The following is a 15,090-nucleotide window of genomic DNA, read 5'->3' on the forward strand; positions in this document are numbered from 1 at the left end:
CCCGACGAGATCTGAGCTCGTGACTACCTCCCAGATTACATCAGGCTTCCGACTTTCGACCTCTACAAACGGATGTGCAGTTATGGCGTCCCTGTCCTCAGCCCCAAGCATAGGAGCCTCCGCTCCGCAAAGCGTAGAGAAAATCAGCCGTCTTGCGCAGGACTACAAATTCAACCCCGCAGTTCCTTTGCGATATTGGCTGAGGACTGCTGGTACACTGATGCGCGAGGTTTGTGGCGTCTTCCTACAGCTTTCCATCTGTGGTACTAATGGGTCGCAATAGGCTCGGATCTACCTGCGCGAAGGACACGACGAACAGGCGTACCTCCTACTCTTTCGGCATGCCCAACTAGTACTTGTAAACTTAGCCAGCCATCCGGACTTGAAGGATGGAAAAGATGTTAGGGAAGAACGGAAGGCACTGGTGGCCGCTGAGAAGGAAGTCAAGCAGAATTTGGAGATACTGGAGAAACTGAAACCGCGGATCAACAAGCGATATGAGCGTTATACACAGTTGATGCGCGAGCGTCAGTCCCGCATGTCGTTGTCCGCTGCGGTCATTCCCGCTGCATCGACTCTACCACCGCAACCTCCTGACCCTGCCCTTTCGGGCGTTGCCGAACCCCTGGAAGCGGGGAAGGATAATGAGCTGGCTGTCAAATTGGCTCGGACCGAGATCAGCCGGAGAGCAACGGCTAGGAATGCAATGCGCCAGGGCGGCCTCGGTGACGGGGATGAGTCGAACCGACGTGTCGCGGGGATATGGGGGGACTGGGAAGAAGCTCTGCAGCGGAATGCGAGGAAGGATTCCGATGATATGAGTCGGCGCATGCAAGAAGTGCGGCTCAACCTGGAAGGCAGGCCACAGGTTTCGAGCAAGCCTGTAACACGGCCGCTGGTCGATGTTTCGTCTACATCCACCTACAAGTATCCCTCTGTACCCCGGCAAAGACCGCTGGAGGTTCCGTCAATCCCAGTGGAGAGCCAACAGTCCGAGGCCCGCAAACTCACGAAGCCACCGATACTTCCTCCTAAAGAGAGCATCCAGACTGGCCAGCTAAGCAACATAGATGAACTTCCACCTCGACCGGACAAGGTATCGCAGGGGAATTTGTCCGAAACTGCACCTACAGTGCCTACCAAAGTGACAGTAGATGATAAACGCAAGGGTTTGGATCCATCTAGCTTCACATTCAAGCCGTCCGCCTACCTTGAGAACGGGACACCTCTTCGTACGGTCTTTCTCCCACCACAATTGCGCAGACATTTTCTTTCGCTCGCCGCATCTAATACTCGCAAGAACTTGGAGACATGTGGCATTCTTTGTGGCACATTGATATCCAACGCACTCTTCATTTCACGACTCCTCATTCCGGAACAAGTTTCCACCTCTGATACATGTGAGACCGTGAATGAGTCTGCCATTTTTGACTACTGCGATTCGGAAGATCTAATGGTGCTTGGCTGGATCCATACGCACCCTACACAGACCTGCTTCATGAGCTCAAGGGACCTGCACACCCATTGCGGATATCAAGTGATGTTACCCGAGAGCATTGCTATTGTTTGTGCGCCGAGTCAGACTCCAAACTGGGGAGTCTTCCGTTTAACAGATCCGCCAGGGCTCAAGTCAGTCCTGAGCTGTACTCAAACGGGATTATTCCATCCGCATGCCGAGGCCAATCTGTACACGGATGCATTGCGCCCAGGACATGTTTTTGAGGCCAATGGGTTGGAATTTGAGACTGTTGACCAGCGGGCGAACATGTCATGATCGGGATTGCTTTATTCGCAGTATGATTTCTATATTCCCCATTTGCAACTGTGATGTCAACTATAATCTGGACACGAATCATGAGCAAGAAGAAATAGCCATATATAGACATAGAATAATGAGTCGCGTAAGCTGTTTGACGTGCACATGGCTTGTGTAGCTTACGAGGCGAAGTAGGACTAGGAGGAGCTTCCCCCGCCGACCCAAACCCAACCTTCAGCCTCAACTCCACCTCCAACTTCCAACCAACTCGTCAATTTGTCAACCCGTCCACCGAGTCCATGATTCGCCTCCTGTCCAGGGACGATCACCCCACCAATTGAACTTGAATCTCTGCTGATGAGCTCTCGATGTCGTCTGCCTCCCTGCCCGATCTGTCGTCCTCCACCACCCCCGCCACCTCAACCTCGTCGCCAGGTACCGACCCTCCACAGACCGAGTCCAGCAAGAAGAGCTCCAGCAGCACCCCCTTCCATCAATCCGCCGCATCATATTTCTCTTATCCGGTCACCCACGTCGTCTCCGGTCTCTACCGCCGCCTAACAGACCCCCCAACAGCAAACACCAACGCCAACATCAAGTCCAACAATATGATGTCCCGTCTGCGCCGATCAAACCCCAACCCGGACCCCTCCTCGTCATCCTCCTCCGTCTCCTCGACCTCTCAACACCCCGTGTTCACCCCCGTTCGCACCGTCTCGCCCTTCCAACCACCCCCATTAACGCCCCTCACCCTCCTCGCCAACGAAGAAAACACACCCCTCCCTCTCGCCCCGCAAAACCAGCTCCTCACCCGTGCCCTCGCGGAGGAGATCCGCCTTCTCGTCCCGCCGCGTCTTCAGCTAGTCGACTCCTGGCGGCTAGCATACAGCCTCGACCGCGACGGCGCATCCCTTTCAACCCTCTACGAGAACTGTCGCGCCGCGTCAGCGCGCAGTCCACGGGCCGGCTATGTCCTTGTTATCCGTGACGCTTCTCCATCCGCATCGTCCGTCTTCGGCGCGTACATGACGGACCCCCCACACCCGGACTCGCACTATTTCGGCACGGGCGAGTGTTTTCTCTGGCGGGCTAGCGTGCTACCGCCGCCTCCGACCTCGTTTGATTCCGCCGACGGCGATGGAGGCGTATATTCCGAGGAGGCTCTTGAACGGGCAGGTTTCCCGCCGCCCCCCAGCGCGGACACAACGAATGTCGGCCGGTCCACGACGTTGCGGGGTGAGAAGGCGCATTCGAAGTCGGTGGCACCGCATGCGCAGGCGCTTGCTCAGAGTCGGGCTACGAATAGTGGGACTACGACGCCTGATCGCATTCGCTTCAAGGCATTCCCCTATAGCGGGGTGAATGATTATATGATGTTTTGCGAAACCGGTTTTCTTAGTCTAGGTGGAGGGTGAGTTCGCTATCCTTCTCTTGCGATCCCAGGCTTAGCAACGGAACTAATAAGTTTGACTTTTCTAGGGATGGTCACTACGGCCTTTGGCTCGACTCGATCCTGGAAAAGGGTGTCAGTGCCTCGTGTCAGACCTTCGGGAACGAACCGCTCTCAGATGAGGGTGTTAAATTCGATGTTCTTGGCGTGGAAATTTGGTACGTTGGATCATGAATCAGCCGGATTGGGGCTTGGTGCAGATCAAAACTACTGGTTCCAAACCTATTCAATAATTGGGATAATTCGACAACTTGATGGAGGTTATGGAATGGGAAGAGGAGGGGGAGGGTGAATCGGCCGCGCGCCATTCACCACTAGTAAATAATCAATACCCGGACATGAAGGGCTGGTCTCCATCATGTCTTTGCTTTGTTGGAGTTCTATTTTCGTTGATTAGCTGGAAAATAATCACATTATTTTGGGGATCAGTGGCGGGTGGGTGAAGGGCTATAGAATGGAATTGGCTGTCACACTACCAGAATACTCATGCATGAAGAGTAATCCCGGTTGCACTTCCAGCATAGTTTACTACGGATACATATTACATTCTTTTTAGCTAATAGCTACCTAGGTGTGATATCTAACGGGGTTTCGAGCATGGTCCGAGTGTCATCACGTTGAAAGAAATCCGAGGATTACAGCGGTAATGGAAATAAAAAGGCCGCAAGAACGGTTCAATGCATGAGCAGCTCAATAGTAAAATAATACAAACGACAGGGGTATGCATATGTCCAGAAGCAAAATGACGTAATCATCAGAACGTAGCAGCCGTAAAGAACAAAGGAAATCCACTAGTAAGGCGAGTTAACAATCTCATCCCTACCCAGCCGGCTACCCCAGCGAGTGCCGCGACGTTGAGGTGTAACGGGGCCGGCGATACTTTCACGAGTGGGTCTTTGTAAAGCCCTCTTAGCAACCATGTTGACTTCATTTGGAAGCGCAACGATGACGTTCTTATCCGAGCCAAAGCGGAAGTTGTCCGCCATCACATCCTCAGAGTAACGCTTGATACTGTAGGGGTCTTTACGACCCGCGACAACCTTCTTCAAGCTCCAGGTGATGATGAAAGGCCCCGTGGCGGTGATGATAGAGGTTTCCTCACTGTCAACACCAGTGTTGAAGCGGGCTGGGGTAAATGAGATCGGCTTCTTTGTCTCGTGTTGGAATTGTGCCACATGGGCAGGTGTCAGACCAAGACGTCTGGGCTGGGGCTTGGAGTCTTTGGCGAACGAACGCTCGAAACCAAGCTTGCCCTCATTCTTACCCTCCTTTTGTAGCGAGTCAATGAGTAGGAGGTAGGTACGACAGGTAGCAAGAACCCATCGTCCGTCAGCAGAGACATCCAAACCAATAATGGCCTCTCCCAGGGCTGGGATATGGGTTTTTGCGTTGATACCCAGACGATCGAACATACGAATATCACCCTTGTTAGAAGCCACAGCAAGGTATCCTTTCTCCGTCGTTGCCAGAGCGGAGAAATCATTCTTGCTAGCATACTGCTTCAATTCGGCATCCACAAGCTTGTTGCCAGCCAGACGAGGGTCAACACGGAAAAGAGCATTGTTAGAGGCTCCAACGAAGGGTTGAGCGGAGGTCATTTGTGAGAATTTCTGTCAAGATTAGTACCAGCATCGACTTATGATAGGAAGACTCACGCTCTCAGGTGCAAAAGTCTCAACAGGAATATCATCATGGACCTTCCATTCGTCGACAATTTTACCGTACTCCAGGTCCATACGGTACAGAGAGTTAGGGTTGTCGTTATTTTGAAGAATCAAGTTGGAGTCTTCCGCGTGTAGCATGACTTTCTTGGGACTGAAAAGCTTGCCATTAGGAGTTTCGACCTTGGAAATGTTGGTTGAGAACTCGAGATTGTTGTCCGGCGTATGTTTGAAGACTCCGATCTTCGAGCCGCGGACAACGAAAGAGCGATCATGTTTGTAGCCAACGGCGAGCTGAGAGTTGACATTGCCATCTTCATCACGAGTAACAACGTCGTCTTGCTCCTCGTCAGAATCATAATGCTCGCTACGTTGACCGTCGTTCGCTTCCTCCTCCTCCTCCTCCTCCTCTTCATCATCTTCTTCATCCTGCTCTGCCGCGTCTGAGTCTTCCATTGTCAGGTCCTGGAAAGCATCCAAAACATAGTCCTTGTCGTTATCTTTAACCTTGGTCCATTTGGTCTCGTTCAACTGCTCCCACAGAGCCTGTAACAGGCCCTGTTGGAACCTCTCCTCTGTCTCTTGCTCCTTGAAGCGCAAGAGCCAAGAATACGCTGAGCCAGTCTCATCATAGTGGTTGAAGATGAACGACAGGTACTCAAAGTTGAACACTGGGTTGATGTCCGCCACAACAGCCTGGCCCAGCCAATCCTTATTTTCACCACTAATTTGAAGCCAGTATTGCCAGTCGCCAACTTCTGTAACGGTGGCAGTTACATTGGCATCCTGTATAACAAATGTCCCACTTTGGAAATCAAAGAGATGCAATTCCGCTCGTTCCTTCGTCAGAACATCTCTCGCCTCAGGGTGAGTGGCGGAAGGCGGAGCGACGGTTGGCTCATTCACGGCAGCTGGAGCAGCGAGCTGCTTCTTGGAGCGGGTATACTCAGCGTCTCGAACCATAGTAGAATCTCCGGACGCTACAGATTCCGTTCTCGTTTTTGTGGGCGATGCGACCGGACTTGCAGATGGAATAGGCCTTTCCTCGTCGAACGAAAACTCCAGAAGCTCTTCTTGAGTCGCCTTCTGAGCGCTTCGGCGGTACTTGCGCTCGTACTGGCACTGGCAAGCAGCTAACTCAAATGTGGCAACCTTATCCGACGGGACAGAGGGATCGCAGATAAACTCAAAGAGGTCCCCAATGTCGCCACTAAGGTCCCTCCAGGCTAGGATCTTCGAGCCGCCTTCACGGACCTCCGACCGAAAATGAAGGTTCTGATCGAGAAGGAAAGCCTTCTCGTCCTTGTCCAAGCTATCGCTAAGTCCTTCGCCCGACTCGTCTTCGGCAAGCTCTTCCTCTCCTTCCTCGTAGGCGCGCTGGATCACAAGTTGATACTGGAACTCTTGGCCGGTTCGTCGGATAGAGGCGGCGGCGTCTTTGAAAATAAGCTCGGAATACCCCTTTGGTGATAGAGGGCGGACGAGGTAGAGCTGGCCCTGTGGAATGTCGATGATGGACTCTTTGGAGTTATCGCCAAAGATAAACTTGCTGACTGTGACGTTGAAGGATGGTTAGTGTCTGATCAAGGTCAACCAGAAAAGGCATGAGGGGTAGATCGCGGGGTAAAACACAAAATAGACAAGGGAAGATCAAGAGTATCAAAGAGCACCAAACTAGATGCGCATACCATTTCGGAGCATAAACATGTTGGCGGAGTATCTGGCTGCGCAGCAACAGCTGACAGCTCACTTTGTTTGTTTTTGGGGAAGGTGGCCCCAAGGCAGGATTAGAAAGAAAACAGGAAATACAACTCAGAGGATAGAGAAAGAGATATTCTGAGTGTTTGACTGCCAGCTAGCAGATACCCAGGAGATATCCCCCAACAAAGACCTCCAAGTGAAAAAAAAGGCCGGTTTGCTAGACTTTTTTCCTTTGAGGGTCCATGACTCCATGACAACCGCAGTAAATAATCGAGACCCATCTTTGGTTATGTCATCATTGTGGCAACTCTGTGGCGCTTGTGGCGCCTGTGGCGCTCATAATATGTGGCGGTGCAATATAACGGGATGGTGCGCTTATCTTATCTTTTTGACAGCTCCAAAGTTTCCAAGAAGCATCTAGCATGGACGTTTCTATCATTCTATCAAATCCAAGTAATCTGGTGCTCTTCAATTATTTGATTGTCCTCCTTCCTTGGTCTCCATGGATCGTACTCCTCAAACCAGAAAGCCCAAGTGCTGCGTGTGCTGATCTCCAGATTGTCTCTATTGGAGCGGATCCCAGCATGGTGGAGCTGCGTCGTAGTACACACGAATCTCTTCAGTCCAATTTGATCGGCGTACTCTTCAATCAGCGAGTCGGTCTGCCCTGACTTCCGCTTTTGCAAGAACTGAGTCAGGTCAGGGACTTAATCGCGAGGAAATATCAGCACCTGAGTGCAGCAACCATACTTTGTTCATCTCTACCACGCCCTGCAACGGCTTCACATTATATTTGCCGAGCGCTCAATAGAAGACTCAGGGTCGCAGCCGTGGTCAAGAGAAAGGCGAGGACCATGTTGCAGTACCAGGAATCGTCGCTGCTGGACCAACTCAGGGATATTTCTGTGTAGAAGAGCCTGGGAAATAACCAGTATTGACGCGAGTCACTCGACCTAGGCCGTTCCTCTCATGGTTGAAAGGCCTCTGAGTGAATTCACGAGCCACCCACCAGCTGCAATGATATCGTCCTCGAAGATGGCGATGTACGAGGTATTTGCTTAATAACAAGAGTCCAGCATACACACATAGTCACTGCAAGGTCAGTTGTCCACCCCGTTCAGCGATTGAATGGCGTTCGTGGCTAAACTCCTTTCTCATAGGAGTTGTGGGTTTCTTCTAGGACCCATGACGCCGAAACTCGTCGCTTGAGACATTATATGATGAAAACCGACTTGAGAAGGACGTCGAGCCAATGTTGGTTCCAACCAGGACGCAAACGTGGCTCTGTATTGGCGAACAGCACATTGGACAGCAAGGCACCGCGCTCTTCGGGATATAGTCCAGTGAGAAGAGACCCCACGGACGCGTCCAAACAACTAACACCCTCTCTCTTGATCGTGCCAATTGCAACGCACATTATCGGCTTCGCTAAGCCTTTGTCGTTGAGAGCTTGTCAATTTGCGCAATATACGCAGAAATGTACTGCGGCGCCTCATGCTCCCGAAACAGACTATACTCGGGATTGTCTACATAGGTGTCATCCAAGAACGCCGAATGAGGATCGCGCCAGTACCGAGCTTTGCAGAAGAAAAGGCCAATCCAAAATGAAGAGAGAGAACAAAAATGTCCTGCTGGTGTTGCCGCGAGCAGGAAGTTCAAAAAGCGGAGGAGTTCGCCTTTTCAGTTCGCCGCATAGAGCCTCATCCTGTGTGCAATCAGATTGACTGATATAAAAACAGACTGGCTCCTCCCTGGACACTGAGTGACTGAACACCGAGTCACCAGCTGACCATTTGGGGTTTCCGGGCAAAACTACAGTGACACCACTACTCGCCTACGGTTCCATACAAATTTCCTGGATATCTCTCTACTCTCCCCAATCGGGAAACAGTGAGCGTTGGGGTCGATGCACTGAGAACTAATCGCTCGTCTGCCCTGGGACCGTGGGCTTGGCATGTCTCGGTTGTATCAACAGGTCAACTGAGAATAAACGACAATCTGTGATCTGGTGAAACCACCCTACTGAACAACTGGAGATGTCCACTCAGCTAGATAGAGATGACATGAAATGCTTCTGGTCTGACCACTACTGACCATCCAACTCCCTTGGAAACCCCACTAACAAGACACAGAAACACTCGCATACATGGTATTGTGACAGCCATTACTAGACACAATCGTGTCTGAGCTGCTGCAGTCACTCCCCGTCCAAGCCTGAACAGTGCACGTGCTATATCCATCCAGGTACACCGAGTCATTACTTCTGATTCCCGATATCAACAGCTGAATAAGATGGATGGCCACTTACCCCTCTGGAATTTGGTCAACGGCAATTGACTGCTTGACGGTGGCAGCGAAGCAGTTGTAGTAGGCGCTTCCATTGATATGAATGTGGTCCACATCATCTTCAACACTTCCCTGACAGTCAGTACCGTTGTATAAGCCCAGATAAACCGTGCTTTCGGCTTGACGGGGCACGATTGCTGCAGGTGCGACCATGCCGATGACGCCCAGAGCGCTGACGGTCCAGACGGTAGCGATGTGCATCTTTCCGTGTATAATGGTGGAGGCTCGTAGCTCAGGTGGAGGATAATATGGCGCTTAAAGATGGTAAGAGAGTCTACGATTCTCGTCTTCTAGTCTGAGCTTTTATACACCCCCAACCTCTCGAACTGCCTAGAAAACAGCCGTTGATGGTAGGCATGTACTACCCGAACTACCGTTCCTGAATTTATGTTCCGGCCTCCCTGGACGTGTCTAGAGGTGAGTACCTGACTCCGCATGACCTTTCTATGTGAGCGGCCGACATTGGTGCAAGAGCAGCTAGAGATCCGTGGGCCTCAACTTCCCGGCGAGTTAGGGCTACGTGCACGGAGTGTGCCCACGACTGCCATCCAACGATGCGGAGGACCGCTGGTTCTTCCACCAATGGTCTTCTATGGCCCCGGCTGCATACTGTCTCTCGGGCGAGACCAAACCGAGATCAGCGCCTGGTGGACATGGAAATAACAGCTTGGACTGCCCTTGGAGTAATCTACCCCGCAAAAGAACAAGATCTTCTGCCATCAGCCGAGATATAAAACATGCAGATATTTGCCATCATGAGATCTCCAGCAAAACAACAAAATGTCCTTTCTCTCCGTCGCCCTGGTGACTTTCCTAGCTCTGCTTACCCTCAATAATGCAGCAACGACACCATACGAATCGGCGATCGACCGCAAGAATGTCGTGCGTCGATACAACCCCATCCGCACGACCCTCTCAACCACAACTCCCATGCAGGTCGGCAACGGGAACTTCGCATTTGGCGCCGATATCACTGGCCTACAGACGTTGCTCCCATTCAATACGCTCTCCTCCTGGTGCTGGTGCAAAGACACCCTCCCGACAACGCCTAATCAGACAGACCCTAGTGATTTTACCGGTCTAGACTATTGGACACATGGCCGCCTTGTGAACTACGCCATACCGAACCCGGCCGAAACAGAGATCTCGCAGTGGCTCATTGCGAATCCGCACCGGGTTAACCTTGGCCGGGTTGGGCTTCTCTACAAGGGGCGGAATATCTCGGTTGATGATATCTCTGATAACGTACAGACGCTGGATCTGTATAGCGGGATCCTAACTTCGGAATTTACGCTGCGTGGGCAGAAAGTATCAGTTACGACGATTGCAGACCCGTCTTCTGATGTCGTTGCTGTGGATGTACAGTCGCCACTATTGCACGATGGCTCTTTAGGTGTCTTCTTTGACTACCCATTGACAACGGGGTCGAACAAGTTCGAGGCTCCCTTTGTCGGTGACTGGACTGCGGTATCGTCGCATACCACCTCCCTGAGTTATATCACGGCGCAGACGGCTGCAATCAGACACTCGCTGGAAGGTACGGCCTACTTCAGCACCATTGGCTGGGAACAAACAGGGAACATAAGCGGGCCTTTCAATGAGAAACACCGATACCTCCTCCAGCCCACTGAACAGGCACGCAGATTCACATTTACTGTCGGGTTTTCTCCATCAGAAAAAGACGCGATCAAACCATTTGCAACCGTGAAAAGCTCTTCAACAAAATGGTGGGCTGAATACTGGGAAACCGGGTCATTTGTAGACCTGACAGCATCTGGCTCCTCAGACGCAGAGGAACTCCAAAGACGCATCATCGTCTCCCAGTATCTCCTCGCCGTCAACAGCGCAGGCAAAGACCCACCTCAAGAATCTGGGCTACAGAATAACGGCTGGTACGGCAAATTCCACCTGGAGATGGTCTTCTGGCATCTGGGCCACTGGGCGCGCTGGAACAAGTGGGACCTCCTCAATCGCAGCCTCGGTGTGTACAACCGTTTCCTCCCCTCATCCATCGAACGCGCCAGAGACCAAGGATACTCAGGCGCTCGACTAGGAAAGATGAGCGACCCATCCGGGGCATCGGCTCCCGGCTCGCAAAACGCCCTCCTGATTTGGCAGCAGCCGCATCCGATGTTCTTCGCGGAGCTGAAGTACCAGCAGTGGCCGAACGCCACGACCCTGCAGGAATGGGACGATCTTCTAGATGAGCTTGCGACGTGGATGGTATCTTATGCGTGGTGGAACGTCTCGACCCAGGTATACGACCTAGGCCCGCCGATGTATCCGTCGTCAGAGAATACAAGCCCTAATGTGACATACAATCCAACCTTTGAACTGGCTTACTGGCGATTCGGTCTGAAGATCGCCTCGGACTGGAAGACCCGTCTAGGTATACCCGTTCCTGAATCTTGGACGCGAGTGCTTGAGAATCTTGCACCGTTGCCGATCGTCGACGGCGCATACGCTATCTCCGCTGACCTGCCAGATACGTGGACGAATCCTGCGTATACAACTGACCACCCCAGCCAGGTTGCTATCTACGGTCTTCTCCCGCCAACTGCAGGTGTAAATGTGTCTATCGTCAACGCGACTATGAACCGGGTTGCCGAGGTATGGGATCTCGGCGCGTCTTATGGCTGGGACTTCCCTATGCTCGCGATGACATCGCTCCGGTTGGGAGATGTAGATCAAGCTGTTGCGTGGTTGCTGGATGAGCACTTCCAGTTTGACGACGTGGGTAACCCCGTGGGGACCGTTGTGCCGACACCGTATTTTCCTGCGTCGGGAGGATTGCTGCTTGCGGTTGCGATGATGGCTGGGGGTTGGGATGGCAACGAGGGAATGCATTTCCCCGAGCACTGGGGAGCAAGGGTTGAGGGTTTCTCGGTGGGACTGTAAAGGGCTTCTGGTGACTTTGATGCACTGAAAGCGCCATGCTAGTGCAATGGATGGGTCAAGTGTCTACTCGCCGGTCATTATCCCAGCAAACAGCAGCGCACCGCTGGTGGGCACTTCGAGAGACTGGAGGCATGGTTGGCTTCTATAGCCGTCGACTTGCACTGAGACGGACAGCATGCACCAGACGGCATAATTTTACTCCTATTGGGTGTTCTCCTCCATACCACTTTTATCCGAAACAAGATTCGTTGAAGCCTTGCTAGGGAGCCATACTGGATGAGGTTACCAGCACGCTGGAAATATCCGGATCAGATAACAACAGGAACTGTGCCACAGTTGTTGTCGCGCTAAATCTCGCGAGAGCTCACTGGATCGAGATTCGAGCAGAGGACCGAATCTATTTGAAATTGGATGCACTGGTTAAGGAGATCAGTCACGCACGACTTGTAAGAAGCTCATACTTTCCCCCGGCAATTGTTAATCCAAATTATTCGAGTAAGGAATCACACTCTACGCCTACTTATGGGGAGACCCCCAAATCTGCATGTAGTGTTTCATTGCGCGTCTATTCGACTGGCTTGTTCTCCTGAACAGCGTCATTGTCTGCCGTAGCTGCTTCAGTAGCTTCAATAACTTCAGAAGTTTCCGGCGCGGCTTCCTTTTCACTACTCAATTCAGCATCAGCATCGAAATCCCGCGGCGTTGAATCCCTCTGTCCCTTGGCAGCATCTCTCAGAGCGCCACCTTTTCGTGGCGGAAGAGTCTGCATGAAGGCTTCTCCCCAATCCCGTAACTGCAGCCAACGGACCATGAGCTCCACCACATGGTTCGTGGCGAGGACGGGGCGCGAGTTCATTTGAATGTACTCGCCGATTGGCAGTTTTGCCGTTCGGATACCCAACTCAGTTGCCCGCTGGTGGCAGATCCCCTTGTATCGGTTCTTGTCCACCAGACCACCGATGATATATGTGCTGTAGGGCTTGAGCTCTGTCAGTGTCTCTGAGCTGTCACTTGAGAGGTAAACAATCTCTCCATCTTCGGGCTTCGCATCGGCCTTGTCCTCAAAGGGACCAACCAGCTGCCCACCCTTAGGTCCCTGCATAACCTCACTCGCCTCCTTTGCAGCATGAAACCAATCCTCTTCCGTGAAGTTGATTCCTTTCCAACCCTGATGCGTATTGTGCAGCACCGTCTCAAAGCGCTCTTTCAGCTTCTTATTGAAAGACGACATAACCATATGACCATTGAAAGGGGACTTGTTGTTCTCCGAGTACGAGCGCGTAAGCTGCTGAGCTAGAGATACCCTCTCTCTCTCCTGCATCAGGTCGTCAAATCCGCAGTCGATAATCAATGTCAGCGGCAGCCGCGTTGATTTTCGGTTCCGAGTCCGCGTCGTCATAGGGAACAGCTTGTTGATCTCTTCCGCCGGATCCTTGCCTTGTCGTTTCAATTCATCCCAGAGTTCACGTCGCCGCTCTTTCCGAGCAGCGGTTTTCTGCTTTCGTATGACCTTCCGCTCTTCTCGTCCCGCTTCCCATTGTTCTTTCTGGGCCTGTCTCCTCAGCTGCCTTTTTGATACCTTTTGTTCGGTAGATCCGGTTTCATTCGCAGCAGGCATTGGCGTTGATTCTTTTGGTCCTTTCACGTTCTCTATGCTTGCGCCGGATGTCGCAGTTTCGGCGGTGGCTTGTTCGGCTAGGGGCGCATTGTCTTGCGCGCATTCGATTGCGCCGGTCATTAGCGGTTCAGATTCTTGGGCTTCATCGCCCTCAAGCTTCTGTATCTTTCTAGGTCGCTCTTCTTCTTCCATTGTATCAGTTGAGTTTGGCAAAGGTGATTGTTCGAACAGAAAAAGTTTCAGGTGAAGCGCTTGGAAGCCCCACACCATAGTACCAGCCTAGTCATGTGATCTTTTCTCGGCAGTAATTGAGCTGTTTGCAGATGAGTTGCTATATATTACTGGTGGTAAAGCTAAAAGAATCTCAATGCATGCTGAGAATAACGATAGGCGTATCTTTAAACATACCAGTAATTAGGAAGAGAAGGGAAAAGACTCTATACATGGATCTGCGGAGTTGTCATAGTAGAAAACCAACCAATCACAACCCCGCAAGCGCTCATTACCAAACGCATCCCAGCCACGTGACTCCGATCCCAACTCCTCCGCCAACTCCATCATCACCGCATACATACCTGGCTTGACGAATTCCCCCTCTCCTCACACCAATTGAAGGCCGCTGCCGAATCCGCCAGTCGCCAACATGCCTCAGGATATGCCCCCCACCGGGGGCTACCGGGAAGTGCAATACAAGGTACGCCAACCCGACGAATCCCTCCCTGCACAGTCCCGCCGTTACCGATCCCACGATCAGCAGTATGCGACTTCATGAGCTACGGGAAGCTAACGTATGGTCTGAATAGCGCAACGTCCCCGCCCGCGGCTTCCGCCCCATCACCTACCTCGTCGGCATGCACCTCTTCATGGCCTACGGGTACTACAAGCTCTTCTACGGTATCCGGGAACAGAAGTACGTCCTCTTGCGCACCGCACCAAGATTGAATATGAGAAGTAGAGCCCAGAAGTTAACGGAATATATAGCGAGCTCGCCCGTGAGAAGATTTGGGGCCGTCTACATATCCTGCCCCTCCTCCAGGCTGAAGAAGACCGCGACCAGGCCCGTCGTTACTACGCTGATAAGGCCCGTGAGCAGCAGCTGTTGGGCTCTGAGACGAAGATCTACAACTCTGACCGGTGCGTCATTACTCTTCCATTACCCCGTTTATTGTGGATTCTTGATTGTTGGAATTGGTTGTGGCTAATGGCTGCTGGCTAGATTCGTGCGTCCTACATTCGGATACACGCCGGCGAAGGCTCATAACTAAGGCGTTGAAGATCGTGGAGATGGTGCGTACGGCTCGAGTTGTGACTTCTCGGTGAGGAATAGATTGGGACGCTCTGCTCGAGGATGAGCGACGTCCGGTGGAGTCGAAGGTTCAGTAAGCAATGTACACTGTAGATATACCGTCTGCAAAAAGACAGACTCGTTTGACAACAATTTTTATTTCGCTTTTCTTCGCGTCATCGTCCCACAGATTTTTTGACTGTGCTCGTAGGTGCTCTTCATTCAAGAACATGTAGTTGTATATGAACTAAGTCGAATATATGAGCTTAATGTCGGCATTATACTCTCTAGCCCTAGCATGGACATCTATTTTTCAGGCCTCCAAATGCGGATATACGCTGAGAAAGAAGGAAATAATATACAAAAGGAGTTGAG

General features: G+C 51.9%; 7 protein-coding genes across 7 annotated transcripts; 4 read left to right on the forward strand and 3 right to left on the reverse strand.

The window, feature by feature from the left end:
- Nucleotides 1-82: 82 nt before the first annotated feature.
- DSM5745_03370 (putative endosome-associated ubiquitin isopeptidase (AmsH)) lies at nucleotides 83-1,774 on the forward strand (the record flags this gene model as incomplete). Its single annotated transcript, XM_026745386.1, has 2 exons — nucleotides 83-229; nucleotides 284-1,774. 2 exons carry the CDS (start codon nucleotides 83-85, stop codon nucleotides 1,772-1,774), a joined length of 1,638 nt encoding a protein of 545 aa, XP_026606252.1.
- Nucleotides 1,775-2,124: 350 nt separating this feature from the next.
- On the forward strand, nucleotides 2,125-3,380 carry DSM5745_03371 (putative oxidative stress response protein Oxr1; the record flags this gene model as incomplete). Its single annotated transcript, XM_026745387.1, has 2 exons — nucleotides 2,125-3,167; nucleotides 3,236-3,380. The coding sequence occupies 2 exons, from the start codon at nucleotides 2,125-2,127 to the stop codon at nucleotides 3,378-3,380; spliced, it is 1,188 nt and encodes a 395-aa protein (XP_026606253.1).
- Nucleotides 3,381-3,997: 617 nt separating this feature from the next.
- On the reverse strand, nucleotides 3,998-6,574 carry DSM5745_03372 (uncharacterized protein; the record flags this gene model as incomplete). The annotated part of the gene is made up of 3 exons (XM_026745388.1): nucleotides 3,998-4,816; nucleotides 4,862-6,420; nucleotides 6,556-6,574. 3 exons carry the CDS (start codon nucleotides 6,572-6,574, stop codon nucleotides 3,998-4,000), a joined length of 2,397 nt encoding a protein of 798 aa, XP_026606254.1.
- Nucleotides 6,575-8,844: 2,270 nt separating this feature from the next.
- On the reverse strand, nucleotides 8,845-9,115 carry DSM5745_03373 (uncharacterized protein; the record flags this gene model as incomplete). Its single annotated transcript, XM_026745389.1, has 2 exons — nucleotides 8,845-8,851; nucleotides 8,877-9,115. 2 exons carry the CDS (start codon nucleotides 9,113-9,115, stop codon nucleotides 8,845-8,847), a joined length of 246 nt encoding a protein of 81 aa, XP_026606255.1.
- A 579-nt stretch (nucleotides 9,116-9,694) lies between these two features.
- DSM5745_03374 (uncharacterized protein) lies at nucleotides 9,695-11,812 on the forward strand (the record flags this gene model as incomplete). The annotated part of the gene is made up of 1 exon (XM_026745390.1): nucleotides 9,695-11,812. One exon carries the CDS (start codon nucleotides 9,695-9,697, stop codon nucleotides 11,810-11,812), a length of 2,118 nt encoding a protein of 705 aa, XP_026606256.1.
- Nucleotides 11,813-12,377: 565 nt separating this feature from the next.
- Nucleotides 12,378-13,622, reverse strand: trm10 (tRNA (guanine(9)-N(1))-methyltransferase; the record flags this gene model as incomplete). The annotated part of the gene is made up of 1 exon (XM_026745391.1): nucleotides 12,378-13,622. One exon carries the CDS (start codon nucleotides 13,620-13,622, stop codon nucleotides 12,378-12,380), a length of 1,245 nt encoding a protein of 414 aa, XP_026606257.1.
- Nucleotides 13,623-14,073: 451 nt separating this feature from the next.
- Nucleotides 14,074-14,695, forward strand: DSM5745_03376 (putative NADH-ubiquinone oxidoreductase subunit GRIM-19; the record flags this gene model as incomplete). The annotated part of the gene is made up of 4 exons (XM_026745392.1): nucleotides 14,074-14,124; nucleotides 14,234-14,340; nucleotides 14,412-14,564; nucleotides 14,647-14,695. The coding sequence occupies 4 exons, from the start codon at nucleotides 14,074-14,076 to the stop codon at nucleotides 14,693-14,695; spliced, it is 360 nt and encodes a 119-aa protein (XP_026606258.1).
- Nucleotides 14,696-15,090: the final 395 nt, after the last annotated feature.

This window comes from Aspergillus mulundensis (assembly GCF_003369625.1).
Source record: "Aspergillus mulundensis strain DSM 5745 chromosome Unknown scaffold_2, whole genome shotgun sequence".
Classification (NCBI taxonomy): domain Eukaryota; kingdom Fungi; phylum Ascomycota; class Eurotiomycetes; order Eurotiales; family Aspergillaceae; genus Aspergillus; species Aspergillus mulundensis.